The 22,461-nt window shown below is 39.3% G+C and overlaps 1 protein-coding gene across 1 annotated transcript; it reads left to right on the top strand.

Annotated features, from left to right (window-relative positions):
- The first annotated feature begins 8,160 nt into the window (after positions 1-8,160).
- On the top strand, positions 8,161-21,101 carry unm_hu7912 (un-named hu7912). The gene is made up of 2 exons (XM_006803100.2): positions 8,161-8,376; positions 16,371-21,101. Exon 2 carries the CDS (start codon positions 16,423-16,425, stop codon positions 19,630-19,632), a length of 3,210 nt encoding a protein of 1,069 aa, XP_006803163.2. The 5' UTR covers positions 8,161-8,376; positions 16,371-16,422; the 3' UTR covers positions 19,633-21,101.
- Positions 21,102-22,461: the final 1,360 nt, after the last annotated feature.

Raw genomic sequence — 22,461 nt, 5'->3', positions numbered from 1 at the left:
AAAGTATTGTTTATTCTCTGCATTGCTGTAAGCTAAAAAATACGGTGGCCCTGAGAGGTCAAATGCACTGCAACTAAAGATACCACCAGCAAATAGAAAGATGCTAATCCTTAGCCCCCCCCAAAACACAGCCCACAGAAGTAAGTTTAAGTAAAACAACATAAGTGTTTTGGGGAAGATAATAATGCGACGGACCAGCAACGAAAGTGACCGAAGCCAAAATGTGCGAAGAACTGCACTGAGGGGACTCATCTGTGTTATGAGTTAGAAAAGATTCAGGTAATGTGTGTTTTAATCACATGATTCATACAATACTGTAGATACATGTTTGCTATTAGCTGTTTACTGCTAGCTTGTCCCTGCCGCAGCTGTTCCGTCACGTTCTTGTCTCCCCATGAACACTTGCCGCCTGTTTTTAAAAAAAGCGTTTTCTACTTCCATTGTGTGTGTGTTATATATATTTTTTTCTATCTAGTTCAGTTTTGTTTCATTCCACTTATGTTGTGTTTTGTGTGCTTTTGAAGGATTTTTTTAATTTGCTGGTGTTTTGTTAAATTGCAGTGTGTTTGACCTCTATGGGCCACCAATGAAAAAGTCTGTTATTACCTCTTCCCATTTCTCTTATTATTAAATCTATTAAAGCCGTTTTAGGTGTTGGAAAATGTAAAGTGAGCCCCCTTGACTCCACTGAACAGTTTCGCACACTACTTTGTAAAAACACAATTTAATTAGATTTCTCTTAAATACGCATACATATAGACTGCATAGACCATATAAGAGAATTATTAGGACACATTTTGTGCTTCAGAAACTCTAGCAGAGGTTTCCACGTATCTTCAAATGCTACTTCTTTCACTCTCATTGTATAAGTTGTTTTTTTTTTCTATGTAACACAACCCCTTTTTTCAACACATGAACTGAAGGCACTTTTTCCATTTTTGTCCCTGATAAGACTTTGATCCTCCTGGCCTGCAGGAGTCCAAAGTCAATTAGAGTGATAGTTTTAAGTTCACAGTAGCATTTATTTGGATATGTATATAGCCGGAAAATGCATTTTTGCTTCACGGGGTATCTGCATGCCCCAAGATATCAGATGAAGTCTGAACAGTCTTCCAGTATTTTTTTAGTACCCTTTGAGAACCCATATCTTTTGACCTTTTCTATAATGTGTCTGGTATGCTGAGGGTCAAACAACTGAGCTTTTCTGGGTTGATGTCAGTTCTTAGTGATTTCTATTGTGGCTAACAAGAAGAACAAGAAGTAAAGGAACTGATTGATTTGAGACTTTCTGACATTTGACCTTTTTTATATTTTCAAGATGTGATCCTGGTGGTGGAAATGCTAGAGGCTTATATTTGAATTATATTTGAAATAAATTATATTGACTGTAGCTTGTAAAGAAATGTCTTTTAGGAATGTCCTATAGTTTGACAGTATTTTTCAATATAAAACATACTAATGTGGCCACAAGGTGGTGTGCGCCTACAGTCTCACTTCTGTAAGCACACAAACACCACAGAACTATTTATTCTGCCATATTACAATGTAACATGTTTATTTGGCCATTACAAATGACTTATAATACAGTATATGCATTCCTTTTCCATTGAAAGTGTTCATTTATATTAAAAAACATCCTTTTTAAGTAAGTAAAAGCATCCTGAGTGCTACAGAACAGAGCCCTGGGATTTTGTATGTATTACTACACAGTCATTATGATTCATCATTGTATTAGCAATTATGTTAGCATTGCTGAAAAACAAAGTTTTTCTTGATGCTCAAATTTTAATCGTACGACTTTAAGTCACATAGAAAAACGGAAATCAAGGCCCGCACACTACCAAACAAAACTAAACTGGCATCCCTTCTTTGTAGAACAGAGACCCATTCATGGTGTTTGAGTAAAAACACAACTATTATGTTCCCAAATTTTGGGGCTTTCACTCGGGCTTAAAATCTGAATGCACCAGCTGCAGCTGAGAGAGGCGCGATACTATTAAGCACCCCCTCTAATGTGGAGAGGGATGTGTTTCATTGCCTTGTCTTGTACAACTCAGTGAGTGCATCTACAGCTGAAAGAACTACATTAAAATTAGATTTTACTTTCCCTCATCTGTCTGTGCAAATGTTTTGGCAGGTAGGCTTTATGCAATGAGAGAGAGGGAGAGCGTTCAATTTTAATCACCAGATTGATTCTTTTTTTTTTTCTTCCTTGAAAGTTTTCATTGCAGACAAAAGTGTCTGGAGTGCAAAATCCAATTTGCAGGCAGGATGTTTTATAGCTGCTCGCTCAAGAAAGGTCACCGTGGTTTTTAAAGCTCTGTCTGCTTTGCTTGCAGTTCTTATCTGGCTGTTCCTTCCTGACAAATCTAGGTCTGGTTTGCAGGTAAAATGCTCATCTGATCAGGAAAGAAAATCTAATAAATTTAAAAAATATATAAATTTTTAATGCATCATGAAATGTGTTGTGCATGGAATGAACTAAAGAAGTAAAGGAACAAATGACAGAGTCCTTTGATAAAACCCAGAAAAAAAGATGGAGGGGTGGGGGTGTGACAAGCCCAAAATAAATGTGACATCATTTAATTTACATTTATCACAGACTAGAGACATAGAGGGGTAAAATTTATGTAGCATGACCTTAAAATAATGAAAACAGTGAATCACTTTAAACTGAATTAACCAGTGGCTGCTGTATTATTGAACAACTCTTAATATAAGACTTTGCAGTCCTTCACATTTCATTCTTTTTTCAAGCCTCCATAAAAGATAAAAGCATGAAATATGAATCACAAATATGGGGAAGAACTGTACTGTTTGGTACTAGAAAAAACACTAGTACCACAGCTTCATTCACAAAATGAAAAGTAGCATATAACAGAGTAAGTTGCGTATCCACACCTTGTATCAAAAGTGTTGTCTAGCAATGGTGTGGTAAGTAATCAAACTACAAGAGAATTTATCAAATGTATATTTAATTTGAATAAGAATCTAGTGAACTTCTGAGATCATAACTATTACTTACCAATTGTAAGATATTAAGAGAGCAACAGCGAGTGACACATGTTTTTTTCACCGGCTGTATTTCAGGCTGGGGGGGTGGGCTGACTTACTCATGGTCTGAAGAGCCGAATTATATCAATTATTCACTAAGGTAACAAGCAAATCACTGGCATACAGCATAATACGACAACCTGATGCTCTTACATAATCTTATTTGTTATAACAGAAGATTTAGCATAGTGATGGATCATTTAATTCCCATCCACCAAAATAAATCCAAACCTCTTTGGGAGTTTCCAGTAAAATAGGCCATTCAGTGAAATCAAATGCTTTGTGGGTATCTAGTCAAAGTACAGCATATTCAGGCTTTGAAAGAGTACATACTTTGTTGCTTAAAGCTACTTTTATCTAAAAAACTAGGTGGAATGTAGCCAGTTGTTACTGGACAGAGTTGATCATGGCCTGGAAAATCCTTTCTCAAGAAACAACAGAAACTTGGATGGTCGTTCTCTTTTCTCATGTAGTCCAGTTGTTGTGCAGTCATCCTAATGTAGCATTCATGACTTTGCTGCTCACAAATAAAGCATTCGAGGCTATTGCCAGCAGTACTCTCGTTCCTTTACAGACAGGGGAGAAGACAAAAGGGGAGGGAGGCCACACTTCTCTGAGAGAGGATATTTCTAGAGCTGACCCATTTAAACAACCCAGAGAAGCTGCAAAGCTCAGGTGCATCTGCATTGGTTAGAACCAGAATGTGTAATTACATACATTAAAAATGCTGTTTATTCACAAACTGAAGCAAATGTCAAAGCTGATTTTGCACACGTCATTTGATAGGCTTACTAAGCAGGATTTGAATGGAAACACTTTGAGACACCGGGCTCAAATAACAAGTAATAGATTCAGTACAAAATGCATACAGCAAATGTCCTCAGTCATTCTTTTATGAGGGAAAAAAGAAAAGAAAATGTGGTGTCAGTTTAGGATTTGAATGCGTTATTCAGCACTCAAATGGGAAACAGTGGCTGATGATTATACGTAATCTACAGCCTCGCACAATTAGTGCAACCCAGTACTACTTTGCATTGTACTGATGTGGGGTAGAGGGTGAATGGCATCCATATTTAGAAGGTCCTCATTGATTCTTCCTAACAGAGGCACAAAAGATTTGTTGTCTGTCCTGTCTTGAATAGCTGGACCTTAATGACAGTTCTGCATCATAAAACCGCCTGCTGACCTTAATCAGCATTTGAAAATCTCTTGAAACTCTGAGCTAACAGTTTGCATTCGGTTTCTGCAGGTTGCATGAAAATATCTGAGTCAGGTTATCAGGTGCTTTTGCATGGAAACACGCTGTTTCTATGCAAGGCCTGAATGTGTTTTCCCTTAAAAAAAACACACACACACACGACTTGGATGATTTCTTAGCCAAAATGGCAGATGATGAAGGATGAGTGAGGAGTGTGCTATGAAGATTTAATTAAGTCTCACCATGGGATGTCTTAGTGTGACTCCAGAGGCGAGGACAGAGGAGTTTGTGTTTGCTCAGTGCAGCTGTGAATAACATCTACACTATTCTTACTTTGACCTACATGTACTGAGAGGAGGATCTGAGAATATGCCCACATGAGTGCAGGTCTTTCATCACGTCTTATTTTTACCAGGAGGCTGCCAGAGGGGTCTCCTTATGGCGAACCTTATTTTAACTTTAAGCTGTCAATCTCTGCTGGAGATAATCTGGGATGTAAGAGGCATCCGCGTCGCATCTCTCTATCAAATGTACAGTCGACATAAAGCTGCGCTGCCAAATCCCGGCTGTGATGCATTTGCAGATTGTTGCAGGGTTACAAGCACATTTTCACCTAAGGTTATCTTAAAATTGAGACATAGATTTTGATCGTCTCTGTGGAAGACTCCCAACAGCACTTTTCTTCATTCCCTTTGAAATGAATTCAGTCTCTTTTGCTCCTACTCAGTGTGCGTTACCATGGATACCGCTCCCAAATGGTTTGGCTTGTACATGAATTTGTTTATAAGTGTTACTTGGAGTGGATTGTTCTTTTTCTGTGCAGCCAGGGTAAACATAGTTTCCTAATTAAGCACAGGACAAGTGCACGTAATTCGATTGTTATTACTTTATTCTCTTCTGTGGGACTAAACTAATAATTTGATGTTTGCTTCAGGGAGTGATCAGGAAATTACTTCATTTTTGCAACTTCTGTAACGTGAAGCATGAGCTACCCGCCGACACCGAGTGCTTGCGGCAGTTCTTCTTCTCTCTGCGATCTTCTGCATATGATTTAATCTGATTCACTTTGAATCAAAACTCTGCGGATTGTACAGCATCCTACTGAGCCAAAGGAGCATCCAAATACCTCACACAGCTGCTTCTAAATCCTAATGGAGCATGCTGCCTGAGAGGCGAACACCCTGTATGGATTTGCACAACTGTAAATGATGTCTGGGGTAAGAAGACTGGAGAGAGAGGACTGAGTGGTTTAATTTCTTGAGGACTTAATCTGGGTTTTGGAATTAAGGGAAGACTGGAAGCATCTCCCAGCGAAGCTTCAGATTGATCACTGCCACACTTCACTCTCTGAATATAAGTCCACTGAATTAAAATCAGCTAGGGATGCCCCTACAGAAGTAAACAATAAATGTGAGGTTTAAAAATAAAATATCAAGTAAATATTGCACATATGAAAATATTGTAAGTAACTGAGGGATTATTCTTTTTATGATCTTTTGTACAGACGCTTGTTGCCTTCATGCACTTTTATTTGGAGTTTCATTTATTTTCTTAAAAAAAGACAACACACGATAGACAAAAATCCACATTGATTTTGCTGGTAGGGTTATTACTGATATATATTTTGTAATTTAGATATTGGGAAAATATCTTTAACATAAACTCTTTGGACCACAGTGTGAAAATCTGATAACATGACTGCCCTAATGATGATATTTCTGAAGGAACTGAAGTACTCACCACATTCAGTCACAAACACATCCAAAAGGTCTAATTCTGGCTCTGTAAAATATTCAGCACTGCAGTGGATGGTTAATATCCCTAGCGACCCTGGTGATTTCCCTGGGGTTTCTTCTTGTAACATGGCTGCCTTACCATGTCAGTCTAATGTGTTTTTCTTGTTTTGTCAGACATATAATTACAGGCCAGAAAAGAAGCTCGGTTCCTTTCTATTAGCCTGCCACGGTCGGAGCTGGAATTTGTAAGCGATGGGGCCTGACTGTGTGTGTGCACCTCCACATCTCTTATGTAATTTCCTCCAATGGGAACATGGAGATGAGAACTAAAAGTTTGCAGAGTCACTTAATCTTCCATAGAGTTAACTAGAGAGAGCTGCAGGGCTGAAGGGTGTTTACCGTATTGAAACAACCTTCAAGTATTGAAGCTTGTTTAAGCAGTCGAAGCAGAGTGAAGCAGAGTGAAGCAGTGATCTGCGGTGGTGTAAGCCTGACGGATCCCTGTCAGAGAAGTCTCTAATCAACAGAAAGCCACTTATTTCCTCTCTGTTAGAGTCTACAAGGTGCCTGTGACACCTGCTATCACCAAGCTGACAGACACTTATGCATGGTAACAACAGCTGACACAAACTGATGCCAGTGTACTCTGAGAGAGAGAGAGAGTGAGTCACACATACTCGGATAGATCCCACTCTCAGGAATGCTGGATGCCACAATGTGAGATCCACTGTATTCTGAATCATATCTCGTACACGTGGTATCTCACAGATGGAGTCCCAGTTAGATGTGTGTTTTGTAACCAGTGAGCAGGCAGGAAAAGAGATAATAATAAGAAGAAAAGTGGTCATACGCCAGTGTGCTCAAGCAGAAAGCTGCTTCTCCTGTAACAAAATGAGATCTGTCAGAGGTAAGTATTATTGCATTCTTCTGCCTGATCAGCACAGTTTGTCTGTAGTGATTTCTATCTGCTGTGAGAGTGCTTCAGTAAGCAGTTCTGCTGCGCCAGTCACATGCTTTGGGCTGGGGCTCACAGCCAGCTGTCCCCATCATCGGTTCAGACAATGCAGAAGATGTGACGACGTGAGACTTTGGGGCAGATGCGAGTAGCAGTGGGCGGGCTAAGAAAAGCGTGACTAATCCAATTCAATTCAATTTTATTTATACAGCGCCAAATCACAGTAACAGTTGGCTCAAGACACTTTATATTGTTAGGTCAAACATTGAAACAACTCACTATGAACAAGCACTTGATGACAGTGGGAAGGAGAAACTCCCTTTTAACGGGAAGAACACATAGGGAGTGAAAGGGGTGAGTGAAGAAGAAACACTCAGAGCATCATGGGAAGCCACCAGCAGACTAAGATTTATTGTAGTGTGACTAAGTGAGGATTCAGGGTCACCTGATCCAGGCATCATTATAAGATTTATCAAAAAGGAAAGTCTTAAGTCTAATATTAAAAGTAGAGCGGATGCCTGCAGCAGATCTAAAATCAATAGAGGACATCTGACTGAATCAAGGCATTACCAAGAAACTCCCGATAATAAAGTAGAAACTAGGCTGCAATAATTTTAATTAGAGGATTTGTGACTTTATAGAAATGCGGTTTTTCACATCCACAGGGTTGACATTTGCAGAATAAAGCCGGTCAAATGCTATTACCTGATGCCACCATGTACCATGCATTCTAACGGACTGAATACCTGAAAGCTATCTGAAAATGTCACCTTGGGGTTTAAAAAATTACAGGGGACGTTTTTCCACTATTTTCCCTAAACAACAAGGCGATTAAGAAAGAAATGAAAAAAAGTCAGTTGTCCCAATTACAGGACTATTTTTTCTCTACCTCATGACCATCAATATGAGAGTAGCAACAGAAGTTACGTCAAGAACCACGGGAAATCCAAGTTGATCTTAAACTACGTCTGAAAACTTTGTACAAATGTAGCTGTCATCTCTGCTTTCCCTCCAAGATGAGCATCAGTGACTGCAGAGCGCAGAACCCCCCGGAAATGCCCCTGCAAAGGCCTTTAAGGGACTCAGATACGCAGCGACACCGCGGTGCTGCTCCGAGGCTCGAACGACCACATGCCCCCAGCTCCCTCAGCACTACCCCTCCCTTCCTCACAAAAACACGCACAACCACGCCCCCAGAGGCACGCGCACAAGCGCAGGCTCAGACACACCACCTCCTCCATCACTGGCAAACGCACATACACACAGAAGCATCGCGGGGTGAAGCGCACAACATGTGAAATGGGCATGAAGGACAGGTGTCGAGCTCCGGCAGGCGCACAGCAGGTGCAGCGGGGCTAACGCCGTACCCACACGGAGAGCAAGGCTGCCGCTTCGCCATGTCCACCGCATGCCATGTACTCACTGGCGAGACGGTAAGAAGGCCCGTCGTTTACTCTCGAAACATTTACCGCAACAAACTTGTTCGAAGTCCCCCTCTTTAGCCTTCTCCGTGGGCTCCGTCCTGATTCGAACCCCGTGGCTGCTTCAGTATTTATGTTTTATTTATTTTTAATGATGTCATTCCGGACTCAAAGGCGTTAGGTCAGCCACAAAGGATGGAGGGCCGTCTGTGCCGCACCAAAATAAAAAGATTTGCCCGAGTGTATCAGAGCAAATGTTTGGTAAGGCTTCGAGGCTCAATGCGTCTTGCTTTGGGTTTTGGGCGCGGGAGGTTTCAGGCAAATCTGCAGCACGATTGTGATAGAAAAGGAAAGAATGCAGTCTTTAAAGTTGCTTTTTGTTACTCTTTAATATGGCAAACAAATGGATTTGATCTCAGATTAATTCTGGACTGCATACAGAACATTTAGCTTTATATAAGAAACGTAAAGCCTAATACCATACACTACAGCCTTTGGCTCTATGAATAGGCTGTTATGTAAAATTACTGTTACATCCTTTAAAATCAAGTAGCACAGGTCGATCTGCTCACACGCATGTTTGCATCGATTATCAGTTGATGTTTTTTTCTCCTCAGGCTGAGATTTTGCTCTCAGTGTGCAACTGCAGGAGCATTTAATGGATTCTTTGCTGTGTGCCGTAGCCATGGAGACAGTATGTGGCATGTGGTTTTTCTACTTGTGCTAAAGTGGAGTCTCTCTATTAAGGAGAAAGCTTAGACCGTGAAGACAGAGGAAGGAATTTGTGGATTCACTGAGTCAAGATGTCCTGTCCCATCCTGAAATTCCAAAACACAAATCTTCCCTCTTTCCTCCTGGATAAGTGCGATTTGGAAGCAATATTCTGGTTAACAGATGTGTCAGCGAGAGGCCTAAAGTTACTGTCAACCTTCAAAATTATATACAGCACAATTTTTAAAAAAATTTATTTTGCGTCTCCTGTGCAGTTGAATGCTCTAGCATTACTTTGGGGATCAGTTTTGTAAGGCTGTTTTACCAATATCGGGAAACGACATAATTTGATGAGCACTGTTCATTCATATCCATTAAAGGATCAAAGCTGTGTCCTTGTTTGAGTCAAATTTGGGCATTGGAATGCTCACTAAATGTTAATAATAATGATAATAACAGTGCTATAATAATAAAACTAGCGCTCAACAAGGCCTTAGTTTTTGCAAGCCCCTCCTTAAAAGTATTTATTTAGATTTGTAAGGATAGAAAGATTGGAAGCTAGGTTCAACATTTTTTCCTATTTAGTGGCACATCCCACCATCATTTCTAGATTTATCATTAATAGGACATTGGTAATTTATTTGTAATAAATTAAAACAAGAGCTAGCCTGACAATCGCAGTTGTGTTACACTGACATTCAGCATTCAAGACAGTGGTCCCAGTCATGCCGGAAGACATCGCGTGGTACTATCTAACCCGCTATGTAAAGAAGAACAAAGCTTTTCTCAACATTACAAAACATGTTTTACTGTTATAATAGTCACACTAGGTGCAGTAGTTTTTACTACAAATGGCTTCATATGGTCAAACATAATGAAATATTTAACTAAACCCCTAAATGTCTGTGATTGGTTGTTGTTGTCTGTTAACCACTGGATTTTGCTGTCTGTAAATCTGAGAAACCCTATTTTAATTAGTATATATAACTATAGCTATTCCTGCATATTAAAAGTAGAAAAATATTCATATTTGTGCTTTACAACGTGACAATGAACGTAACAAACCATGAAAATCAGTGAATAACAGTGTATGCGTTCGTTTGTGTGTGTCGGGGTTTGTTGTGAACAGACGTGATATTTAGGTGCGCTGTGGAGACATGACAGAGATGGCTGGTCAGGCCTCTCTCGTCATGATGAACAGATGGTAACTCAGGGTTGGCTTGTGGGTGAGTGCCAACAAGAAAGCCCGTGTGTGTGTGACACATAAAAACCCATTGTTGGAACATTTTGTCCATAATATTCTCCAGAGGCCTTAAAAAAAACCCAAATAAACAAAAACAACAAAATGTTTTGGTTGTTCTTTAATCAGAGATTCGTCAAAGTTGTCTGTTATTTATTGTAAAATATTCAGAGCAGCTTTGTTTACATAGTTATGCTAACGTAATACTTGCTACAGAAAGGCAACATAAGCATGTACACTGCTGTATTTCATTTATATTTCAGTAATCTTAGTAATCAGTGAGCTTTATGTTGCTCGGTTAAGTTGGGGCAGTTGGCCTGAAATTTTCTAATTGGGTTTTAAGCTTATGTTACATTTATATCTATTCACCCTTACACAAATTGGAAGTCGTTCCTTATAGGGCTGTGCGATATGACCAAAATCTCATATCCCAATATCAGACATCTATCGTCCGATAACGATATAAATCACAAAAATTTAAAATTTTCTATAAACTCTGAATCTCGGGCAGCTCAACTTGTGTGAAGTGTTTCCAGCTGGGCGTCGTGTACCTGGATACATTTTTAGACACAAGTTGTAACGGCCGCCGTTTTCTTTGTGAGTATTTATTACACGGCGTGCTGTGGGGAAAAGCCTGTTCTAATGTTTGAGTCTAAGGTTTATTTTTTTTAGCACCTGACGGCTCTTTTTTGCTTCTCATCCGTAAACACTCTGCATACTCTTTCATGTGGTTCAGTTTATTTTGAAAAGTCTCAACAGGATCTTGAGCTTTATTGTGAAAGGTTTATGTGGAAAATAAACAAGCGGACATGCGATGGTTTTACCGTTGTTGTCGTAAAACAGGCGCTTGTCCGTCTGTAGTGTGGTTATATTAAAAATAAGAGAAAGAGAGAACTTTACGAAATTAATATTGCCACTACAGTGACCATCAAAACTGTGAAAAAATATTGCCGTAAACAGTTTATTTTACGACACCACGAAACAAACGATAGCGTAAAATGAAACGATAGACGTTTTTATATCGTCATCCAATAAATATCGTTATATCGAACAGCCCTAATTCCTTAGATTTACTTGGAAAATATATAAACATTTTATGTATTTAAAATATCTAAAATGCAGTATAGTAAGAAACTTACTTTGCTAATTTAGCATTTTGTCCTTTACAATTAACATTTTAAAGGACATTTAATCTGGATTATCTTAATTTGCACAAATAAAACACATAAACAGACTTACCTTTTAAAATTATTGTTTACTTCAACTTGTTTGAAAATGAAAAAACAAGACATGAAGGAGAAAGGGAGAGAATTCCTAGATTTATTTTAAAATGTATGTGAAGATTTTTTCAAGTAAAAATAAAACAGATTTTAAAGGAGTTCTTCATTCTGGGAAAGGATTGTTTATTTCTGAGCTTAACAGACTGTCAAATAGACCAGACCACCACAGGGTTTATATTATAGATGTTATAGCTTCATTCATCTGTCAAACTGTAATTCTCAAATCCTTGTCAACATTAGTGCTGATAACACTCTCTCAGCATCTGCAGTCTGATGAGGGGCTCTGAGGGCAACAGCAGCCGCCAGACTGAGCTGGAGGTAGAGTTCTTAGCCAGCAGAGGATATAAGCCATAGCAAAGTCTTCTCCAGAGTTTTTGACTGAAGACGATTTGCATGCATGGAGCCACCCATATATTTAAACTAAGAAAATCCCTTTAAGGCTTAAACAAACCTCGAGGTCTGTTTGGTCTGATTAAATTGTTTGTATTATGAATGCAACCCACTCATTCAGCAGGACCTTTTCGTTTAGTACCATGCTAGGAACCGCATCTGTCAGCTGTAGCTTGCATCTAAAGTTCACCCCGCTGTTTAATTCATCTTTTTAATATTCATACAATGCCCTAAAAGAATGCTATACAGTTAGATATACAGTAGTTCTTTTACCATGACTTGGACAACAACACCAAAATATTTTCTATGTATAGGAAACAAATAATATATTCTACAAAATGAAAAATACAACTACTAAGCTATTAGAAATTACTGAAAATGATGATTGTAATTCCAGTAGATGAACACATTTTAGATTTTGTAGCCTTTTAAAATGTCTGTGTAGGTTTAGTCCAGGTCATGGTAATCTAAGGCAGTGTTTTCCAACTACTGTGCTGTGGCACATAGGTGTGCCGTGAGAAATGATTAGGTGTGCCGTGGAAGATTACCTGGTTCCACCTGATTAGTACTCTAAGCGATCAGTGTAACGTGCAGAACAATTACATTCTCTTCCAATAGAGGGCAGTACAACTACCTTCTCTAATAATAGTCATGCTGTGAGATGACACAGTGGGTAATATCAATAGATAAATATTTGGAAAGAAAAAGTAGTCTATCTGACCTGCATCCTGGAGAAAATTCCAACCCAGATGACAGCCCTAGCATGAGTAGTGCTGGGGACAAACCAAGCCAATTCCTCTATACCTGGTGCGCAGGGAAAAATGATCAATCTGCTTTTTGTGACCTTGTTGTTTGGTGTAGTGCCGTGTGATTTCTCTAATGTGAAATATGTGCCATGGCTCCAAAAGGTTGGGAAACACTGATCTAAGGACCTTGGACTGGACTTCTTTAAATTTCTTAAAGATGTTTCACCTCTCCTCCAAGAAGCTTCTTCAGTTCTAAGATCAAATGGGTGTTAAGGCGGGAAGGGATCTCAAAACTGGATTGTAGGTGCCAGACAGTTGCTGTCTGCCACGACTCCCACGAGGGCATAAATACCCGGGACTCTCCACCATTTGGTCTTAGAACTGAATAAGCTTCTCGGAAGAGAGGTGAAACGTTTTCAAGAAACTTAAAGGAGTCCAGTTACCTTTCTTTCCAAGCTCCTTAGGTTACCCTTTTAAATGCATAGTCATGTAAAAAATCAGTTTACATATAAAAGTGACTTGTAAACCTCTCCTGTGGACCGTTGACTGAGTTGAGTGGTCTGTTTTTAAACTGAACTAATTCCTAATTATTTCAAGGAGGCCCAGAGATTGCAGGCTCTGACAGAAATTCACATATTTACAGCAATTTGGATTTTTTTTTTGTTTCTTGGACCAGTTTGCCGTTTTCTTGGCGAGATTGGAGCTTCTGGCAGATTTTAAATGTTATGGCATTCAGCATCACTACTCCCAAGCCTTCAGAGCTAACGTCTACACATATGCAGTTACCACAGTTACACATTGGTATCTGAAGTTGTTGTTTTTTTAAACTTGAGATATTCAGCAGATTGCACTATTCATAAACTTGATGTTTTTTCCCCGTTTTTCTAAAAATACCAGCTCACTGAGGTTCGGACAAATAATAACAATTCTGAATTTTGGCTTTTTATAGTGATGGGGAGGAGGATGATTAGGGGTTATGGTTCACTCAAAAAAATTATTCTTCACATTCATAAACATGAAGGAATTTGAGTAAGATGCAACTGAAAGATATCAAAGAAGCTGAAATAGTTTATGAAAGAATTCCATTTATGGAAAAATATTACCAAAGTTGAAATTGTGTCTTTTCCATTTTTAGAAAAGATATAACATCTGTAAGTTACAACAAGATTTATATATAAAATATAAAATACTACACCAAGTAAAGGTTTATATAGCTAATATTAGAGACCTGAAATGTGACTATTAAAGGGTTCATTGTTATATGTATATATATATATATATATATATATATATATATATATATATATATATATATATATATATATATATATATATGTATAATTAAAATTACAAAAAAGAATAATCTCATCTTTCACATTGATCTGGGATATTTGGATAAATCAAGGTTTTGAAAAGCAAACTATATGCATTATAAACATATATATAATATAATATATATATATAAGTTTAAACCCTTTGTGAGGTGTACTTGAGTTTATTCTGTGCCCAGTGTCATTTCTCACGTCATCTGTAAAATCTACCCTGAACTCATGCTCCTCAGCAGTTCTAATTTTGGCAGCATTATTAACATCAAGAGTCACGAGTTCATATCTACCCTTGATATGAGTAACGCAGAATTTTAGGAAGGTCAGCCCATTTCCAGTTAGTGGGCAGGATAAGGGGAACGTGAGAATGCACAATGTCTATTTTGGAAATAACAAAATGAGTGGGATGAAGGCAAATTAAAGTCTGAGGCAGATCTGAGTAGGTAGAAAAGTGACATCTTTGTAGAGCTCTCTTAACTGTTTGTTGCATTGACTATGCTTTAGTGTGTAAGAGGAACGACATAGATGGTTATATTTTAATAAATTTATCCGTGGTCATCAGTGGATGTGGAAGCTGGATCGTAGTCTGGGAACCTAAAAATCCCATGATGCTAATTATTCATGCTCTGGACTCCTCTTTTATATTTTTTCTTTAATCAAATGTCCCACTTTGGTTCTAAGACTAACAATATCGTTGTTGCAGGTAGTCAGAGCCTGCTCTGCTTCTGTTATATATTGCCCCTGGGACTGGTGAAATGTATTTGCATAGTGCATATTCTGAAGGATAATTCTGCTCTCAAAGACACTTGTTCAGTCTTAAAAAATAGGGCTTGTCCCTCAAAACTGCCTTCGTAATTAGCTGCAGCAGAAGGCAGCATGCTGCAAGACTGTGGAGCTACTGTGGGGCAAGAAGGCATCACGTGCAGTAGGCCACAAGTGGGAGTGTAAGGCAGTTCACCTTCATTAGCCCTCAGTGAGATATTGGCATTTGATAACTACATTAACAGTATTAAATAAGCTGCTGTTGGCTATGGGGTTGCTCCTCACACCTGAAGCTCAGCATGTTGACCTTTACTTTTTCAACAGGGTTTACACAGAAAGAGAGTGAAAATGTGCAAGTTGAGAATAAACAAACTTTCCGTTGTTAGAAGTGCATTACTTGCCAACTTCTCAGCTAGTTAAAGACCTACTATATCAAGCTGGCAGTTTGATGGTATGCCCTAGAATTATGATAATTCATTATTTTTGCATAGGTGGGAGCCTTTATTTACTTTTAGTCATATAGGCTCATTCTTTAGTCAAACACGTAGAGTACATAACATTTTAATGTCATCATAAAAGAAATAATAACAATTAAAAAAATACAACTCCACAATTAAAGCATTAAATAACCTAAATAATCTCCTCTTGTGACAAAATTTGGAAGAAAGGATCCAGATTTTGTGGACTGATTCTTCCTAACTTTGTGGCACCAATACAATGCACTATACACCGTTTCTAGAACAGTACTGTAATATATTGAAGACACTTAAAAAGTCTCAATTCATGAGTTGTCTGTTCACCACTCTTTAGAAAAATTCTCATCATTCTTGGCGTTGACACTGTCGGCACATTTGGTATAGCAGCAATGCTAACTGAAGTCAACCTTTGTTTTTCTAAATAGAGCCTGACTGAGGGATTTTTAAGACCAATTCTGATATTTGAGGATTTAAAAATCTGAAAGGAAATGTTTTTGTCCTTTCAGACCCACAAAACATCAACTGATTTCACTAGCATTTTTATGTGTAGTTATATATAAGGTCTTACTAAGATAATATGACATTGCAGTTTAAAATTGACCTTGTTTTAATGTCACAGCAAGGCATGGATTAGTTGTTTACACTCTGCCCAACTCTGCTTGGATCAGCTGATTGTTGTTTTTGTGGTGTTCCAAACGTGTTGCTAACAGGTAAGTTGCAGAGTGCCCTCTTGGGAGCAAATTATGCAATATTAAAAGTCATAACATCTCTTCTTTAGTTTTTACATTTTCATTTATTTCCCATTATATGAGATCAGATGAGAAAAGGAAGTGGGTAGTGGGCAACTTTTGAGGTGGGCTGTAGGCTGTCCATCCAATCAGAAGTTAGAAACAGTTGTATTTTGTCATTGGCTAAAAAAGTTTGTGTTTTTCTTTTTATAATAAACTTTTGATTGGTTTGGCAAAGCACACTTTTGGATGGGTTGAGACCACCAACCGCCAATATGGGTGCGTAAGCCTTCCTATGGCAGAGAAAACAATAACGCTGATTATGCTCCATCTCTTTTCTTTCCCCAGGCTGTGTTGATCTTGAATCACACTGAATGGAGAGCATTGAAGTTTCTTCAAGATGACTCGGACACATCCCCCTGATATACTGGCATCAACTCTGTATCAGGACATAAATCTAAATCCCATCACTGACCCCTCCATTTCTCTACACTCCAACCAGCAATGTGACTTGAAAATGATTGATAAATCAGAAATCATCAACAAAAGACACTGCCGTAGTTTTGACTTCATTGAGTCACTGGATGACCCACAGACCCTCTCTTCCTCGATGGAGTATCCTTACAAAAGGCCCGAGCATCAGACATTAAATAAAGATCTTGCGTGGAATGGATTGGATCAACCGGGACATCTTCGCTTTTCATCTCCAGATCTGTTTAACACCAGGCAGTTTCAGCAGCACAGCACCCAAGACAAAACCAGCAATCTTACGTGGTCAGATTCAAAAAAGAGATCCAGGTCTAAAAGTGCTCCCAGGATTAAGGCTACTCTCACTCCTGTACCGATTTCAGTGTCTCCCCCAGGGACCAGGAAGGGGAGGGATGCACCTCAGGCTCCATCAGATACCTTGAGGACTTCTGAAACAGTGCGAGATTCCTACTCATCAAACAGGCCTTTTTTGAATGAGGTGCATCCTATCAAACTACAGCCTCATGCCCCCCTTTATGTATCAGACTGTTTTGAGGAGGACAAGTCAGATAAACCTGCTGTAACCCCTCATGTTAGGTGCCGTGTGGACATCAAGCCAGATGCAGCTGTACTGCAGCACACATCAAGGCAGGTTCCCAGTGTGCGTCCTGACCACCTTTGGCAGAGATACTCTCAGGCCAGTAGCAGCAGAGGTTTGTATGTGCCTCGACAGATGGTCTCCTCACCAACGCCCACTCCAAGTGAGTGCTATAGTGGAGATTTTAGACAGGGGTACCACTACACTACCAGTATGTCTCCTATCTCTTACCAGCATCTAGACATGCACAGAATGCCATCACCAACAGCACCATATCTGACTCAAGAACAAAGAGCTTACTCAAATCCTAACATACCAACCAAGTTTTTCTATACCGAGGATGCAGTCCGTTATCCAGTGCATCCCTACTCTAGGGCTTACTTTCAGGATGATCGGTCCAGTCTAACCAGTCATGGTAGTACAGTGACCAGTCAGTACGATCCAAGGACTCGATGGGTTCACACCCTTCCTGTCAGGTCGTATTACGCAGACAACTTTCCCAGAGAGCCTGCACATTCTGTATACGGCAGGCCTTACTCCACAAGTGAGGCAAGTTCATACTTTTCTCAAACTCCACTGTCTAGATCTTACTATGGTGAGGACAACCGCTTCAATCCGTATCATATGAATAACTCAAGGTTTGTTTACTCCAAACCATTTAGCTCTCCTATGGAGCAGTACTTTCCATCAAGGCCATACCATACAGAGGGTCGTCGACGCCCTCGAATGTCTCAGGCCTTTTCAGATGACTGGTATCGCTCAAGCATATCTGGTTACTCTAATCAGTCCTCTCAGCACACACCACCAAGAGTAAGACAAGACTCCAGCATACCCCCGTGGTTTCCCAATAGCTGTACAGAGACAAGTCGCCTTGGAGCAGAAATCAAAAACCATTCAAAGTCTTGGGACAATATTCTCTATCCACGTCATGACAGAGACCAGTCAGTGCCACGTGGACGAAGTTATGAAAATTTGTTTTACCAAGCAAGGAACGGCACATCCTCTGATGTTACATCTCAACCTGTCATTCTTAACCTATCAAGTTCACCGAGACGCTACGCTGCCCTGTCACTGTCTGAAAACTCTCTAGAGAGGGGTTCAAGCAATCCGTGGAAGAATAGCAAGAGTGGACATTGGTTTGTAACTCCAGAGATCACCATAACTGACAATGACCTATGTGCAGGCAACAGCCGGCGACGTGATGTCCACTCTGTTAGCTGGGATACACTGGATGATGAAAAAGCACCATCTCCCAGAGAAGCTCATCCAAAGCAGCCATCTAATGCAACAGACATCACCAAAGATAGGAAACATAACAACTTCTCCCTGCAGCAGAGCCTAGAGCAGCTGGATGAACTCTTAGCTGATTTGGTCGTTGACTACAAACCACCAACTAGCAGAAAGTCCAGTGAAGACCTTTTAGACCAGCTAAAACAGCTAATCACTGAAGATGATGAGAAAGACAGGGGTTTGTCTGGGCACGAGAACTTAGGATGTCTGAACACCCAGCTCCCCTCCTCCAAATCCAGCCCCGACACCATCAAAGACCCCGATAGTGGGTGTGATGCTTTACAAAGAAGTGCAGAAGAGTGCTCTCCAGACCACAGCACTGATGAAGATGACACTATGGTGTGTGCTAATAAGAAATGCAGCCGGATTGAGAATATGTTCAACGCCTGCCTGTATTTCAAGTCTTGTCACAGTTGCTACACCTTCTACTGCTCACGAAATTGTCGCCGGGACGACTGGGAGATCCACAAAGAGACGTGCCTGTATGGTCGTGTCAGCAGTGTGTGTCGACACACTCTTAAGTTCTGCAGAGAGAATACAGAGATCCACAAAGCCTTCTCACGAGTTGCTAAAGCTGGCTATCTCTCCAGAGGCAGAGGCGTCCTCTTTCTGGGTTTTGCTAATCCAGAGACAGCTGACAACTTCCTGCAAGTTGGGCTTGAGAGCCTCCTCATGTCTCCCACATACTTATCTCTCAGAGAGCTGGATGGCTTCAAGGACAACCTAGGAGAGTACTGCAAGGAACTGCAGCAAGCAGGTCATGAGTATGACCCCAATGAATGTTTCCTTTTGAATGTATCCATCGCTGTTGGTGAACTAGTGCCTAACAGACCTTCGCCAAGGGTCCAAACACCAACAGTTCGAAAATATGCAAAGGTGTCCTTAGCCTCCTCAAGCCCTGACAAAAAGGTACTCAAGAAGGATAGCGAAATGGAAACGCTCATCCTCACTCCCCCTCCGGGCACACCAGACATTGACAAGGAGGGGGAGGAGGGAAGAAAAGCTCGAGAGGTCTGCTTTGTCAATATCCAGCGCGAGCTCAGGACCAGAGGAGTTTTCCTTCGCCATGAGTACCCCAAAATCTATAATCAACTGTGTGAGTTTGTGGAAAGCAACAAAAGGTTTACTCCTACTACTATATACCCAATAGATAAGAGAACAGGGAAACAGTTTATGTGCATGATCATGGCAGCATCCGAGCCAAGAACATTAGACTGGGTGGGCACCCCCCATCTCTTGGATGATATCATATAGCATAGCACTAATTAGTAACGATAATGATGTCAGCTAAATGTATATACTGGAAATAAATTGTGTGATTTAGCAAACTAAATATTGATTTGGAAATAGATGTATACACAGTATGTGACCAGCCGCTCTCTCTCTCTCTCTCTCTCTCTCTCTCTCTCTCTCTCTCTATCATCTATCTATCTCTCACTTCTGTCTGTTGCCACAGATACACAAAACTCACACGCATAAACACACACACTTGTGACATGTTGTTTTTGGCTTGTTTTGATCCCGTTGCCCACAGAACAGTTAAACAGTTAATAGCCTGCATGTAGACTAGGCAAGCTCTCCAGTTATCCAGATGTTTAAGATGTGAACATGTATGATTGTGCAGTCTCTGCAGACAATTTATGAAGCACACAGTATTTATTAAGTGCACATTTCATTGCCTACACATAATAGTGTGCAAAGCCAGGTTTCATATTGTAACAGTCATCCACTATTAATTTCTCCAACAAATGCTAAATCATATATTTATATCTTGTTACAGTGGTTGCAAGATTACAACTGTTGTTTATTAGTATTTAAGTATTATTTCCTTGATATGCTGTAGATGTGTGTTTTTTTTTAAATTATATTACTCATTGTTTCATAGATAAAGGAGTACAATCAGACCGCCGGTTGTTTTCCCACTTCATTCACGATTTAGTTGGAACTTATTTCATCTTGTGAAAAGACTTGATGTCATTCTTGTATAAATTGCTTTGTTTGAAAGTGGCCTTCAGTCGAAAACAAAAAAAAATGCATTTGACACAAAGCAATGTATAGGGTTAGCTATTTCTAAAGGGTTTAGAGCTGTAGAATTAGGTTGTTTAAACTACCAGTGTAAATGAATAATTATTTTGCTCAAAGCATGTTATTTATATTTAAGGTATTTTAATATTGATATTGCTTATGATTAAATTTATTATGTTAACAAGATACCATTTGATGCATAGAAATGTAAGAGGTATATATATTGAATATTAGATCATTTGAACATCATGAACTTGAGACCTTATTGTAACTAATACCACAGTATGTTCCTAATTAAATCATATGCAATAAAAGAGCAACCTTAACATCTATATTGTAAAATCCTATTTTATTATAAACACTTAATAATTCCTTTGAGCCAAGAGCTGCAAAGACTATTTGCACTTACATAAATTGCGAGATAAGAATGTTCCTAACAGCGCTGCAGCACTGACCCCAGATGATAAGCCTGCTTCCAATGCCATTGTTGACTAATCTAAGGTTGCCCTTTTACTTGATTATATCTTTGTGCAAGACCTTCCTCAAGTTTCTATTTTGTGATGTTTATAACACACATATATATAAATATATATATGAATCTATAATAAATGGAAGTAAATTAGTGACCTCATGGCTTTGAATTTTTCTTCATGAGCTGCTTCATATAAAGGCACTGGTAAAGATTCAATAAATACAGTTCTCGTCATGGTGTCTCCTTTTTATATTATTAGAGCTCCACCTTGTGGAGCAATGCATGTATTACCGTTCATCATACATATTACCTCTGCCAAGGAGGTTATGATTTTGGTAGCGTTTGCTTGCTGTTGGTAGGGTCATATTAACATTTGGCTTACATGCACCAAGGTCTTGAAGGTCAGCTTATGGTTTTATGATTTATTGGTCAAAATACAAGGTTGGTATTGACAACATATAAAAAGTGAAATATATCACATTTGACCTCTGACCTCTTTTTCAAGGTCAAGTAAGGTCAAACTTTCATAAAATGACTTTAAATTTAAAAGGTGATGCTCTCACCTTTGTCACGTGACATCTAAGTCAGCTTTGGTGTTGATAAACTAATACTTATTACACATACATGATATAGTGCAAAAGGCAGTGTAGGAAACTCATCACTCTTTTGTCCAATGGTGGCTCACACATGGAGTATGAGCAAGTATGAAATTGAGTACCATTTAAAGGCCTCGGGTATCATTAATTACAATAGTTAAGCACACGTCAACCAGATAAACTTTAAGTATGGGTAAAAATTCTATATGCATACATTCATTCACATCATTAGGTACAATAGTGACCTATTAGTTACTAGGTTGTACCCCCTTTTGCCTTAACAAGTCATGGCATAGATTGAACGAGGTGCTGGAAACATTCCCCAGAGATTTTGTTTTGTTATATTAAAATTAAATTTCACTTATTTTTGGGGAAAGTGTACATTCTGATCAAAACATCTCGACAGTGACATCTGCAGGTCTTGGGGGAAATGGCAATGTGAAGGAGTGTCGATGGTAGAGAGCAAGACAACAGGAGTTCATCTTCCATGTGGGATCTCTCATATTAATTGAATGCATTTCAGTTTATTTCATGCTGATGCTTGTGGTAGCAGCCCTGAAGTTATGTTAAACTAGGAGATAATGGATTTGAGAGGGCAGATTCAGGGGAGCACTACTGGGGAAGGGACTGACAGTTCAGCTGCAGGCTCCACTGACTCAGCATTATAAAATAATAATAAAAAAACAGCAACAAGTAAACCACTACTGATACATCATTCATAAAAGGACATTCGGTGTGTGTATAAAAAAAACAAAAATATTAGGATTCAATGGTACTGATGCTGTGGGGAGTAAACATACATCACGAGGTTCTGAACAACTGATGGTACATGTCCAGTTAAGTTGTAGGTATAAATCCTTAACATTACTATTTTAAATAGCCTCTGTGACATATGAGTTACAGCTCTTTGGGTAACTTTTGGTTACCTGTAGTTGTTTGAATCACAACTTGTTTTGGAAAATGCACGTTCAGAACTATGAAGAAGTTACT

Source organism: Neolamprologus brichardi, chromosome 12, assembly GCF_056152115.1.
Source record: "Neolamprologus brichardi isolate AB-2024 chromosome 12, ASM5615211v1, whole genome shotgun sequence".
Taxonomy (NCBI): Eukaryota; Metazoa; Chordata; class Actinopteri; order Cichliformes; family Cichlidae; genus Neolamprologus; species Neolamprologus brichardi.
Note: the sequence above shows the minus strand (reverse complement) of the source record. Positions and strands in the feature narration are given on the sequence as shown.

Bases quoted from the DNA above. Each gene is read 5' to 3' on its own strand.
- unm_hu7912 (XM_006803100.2), top strand. From the start codon at position 16,423: ATGACTCGGACACATCCCCCTGATATACTGGCATCAACTCTGTATCAG.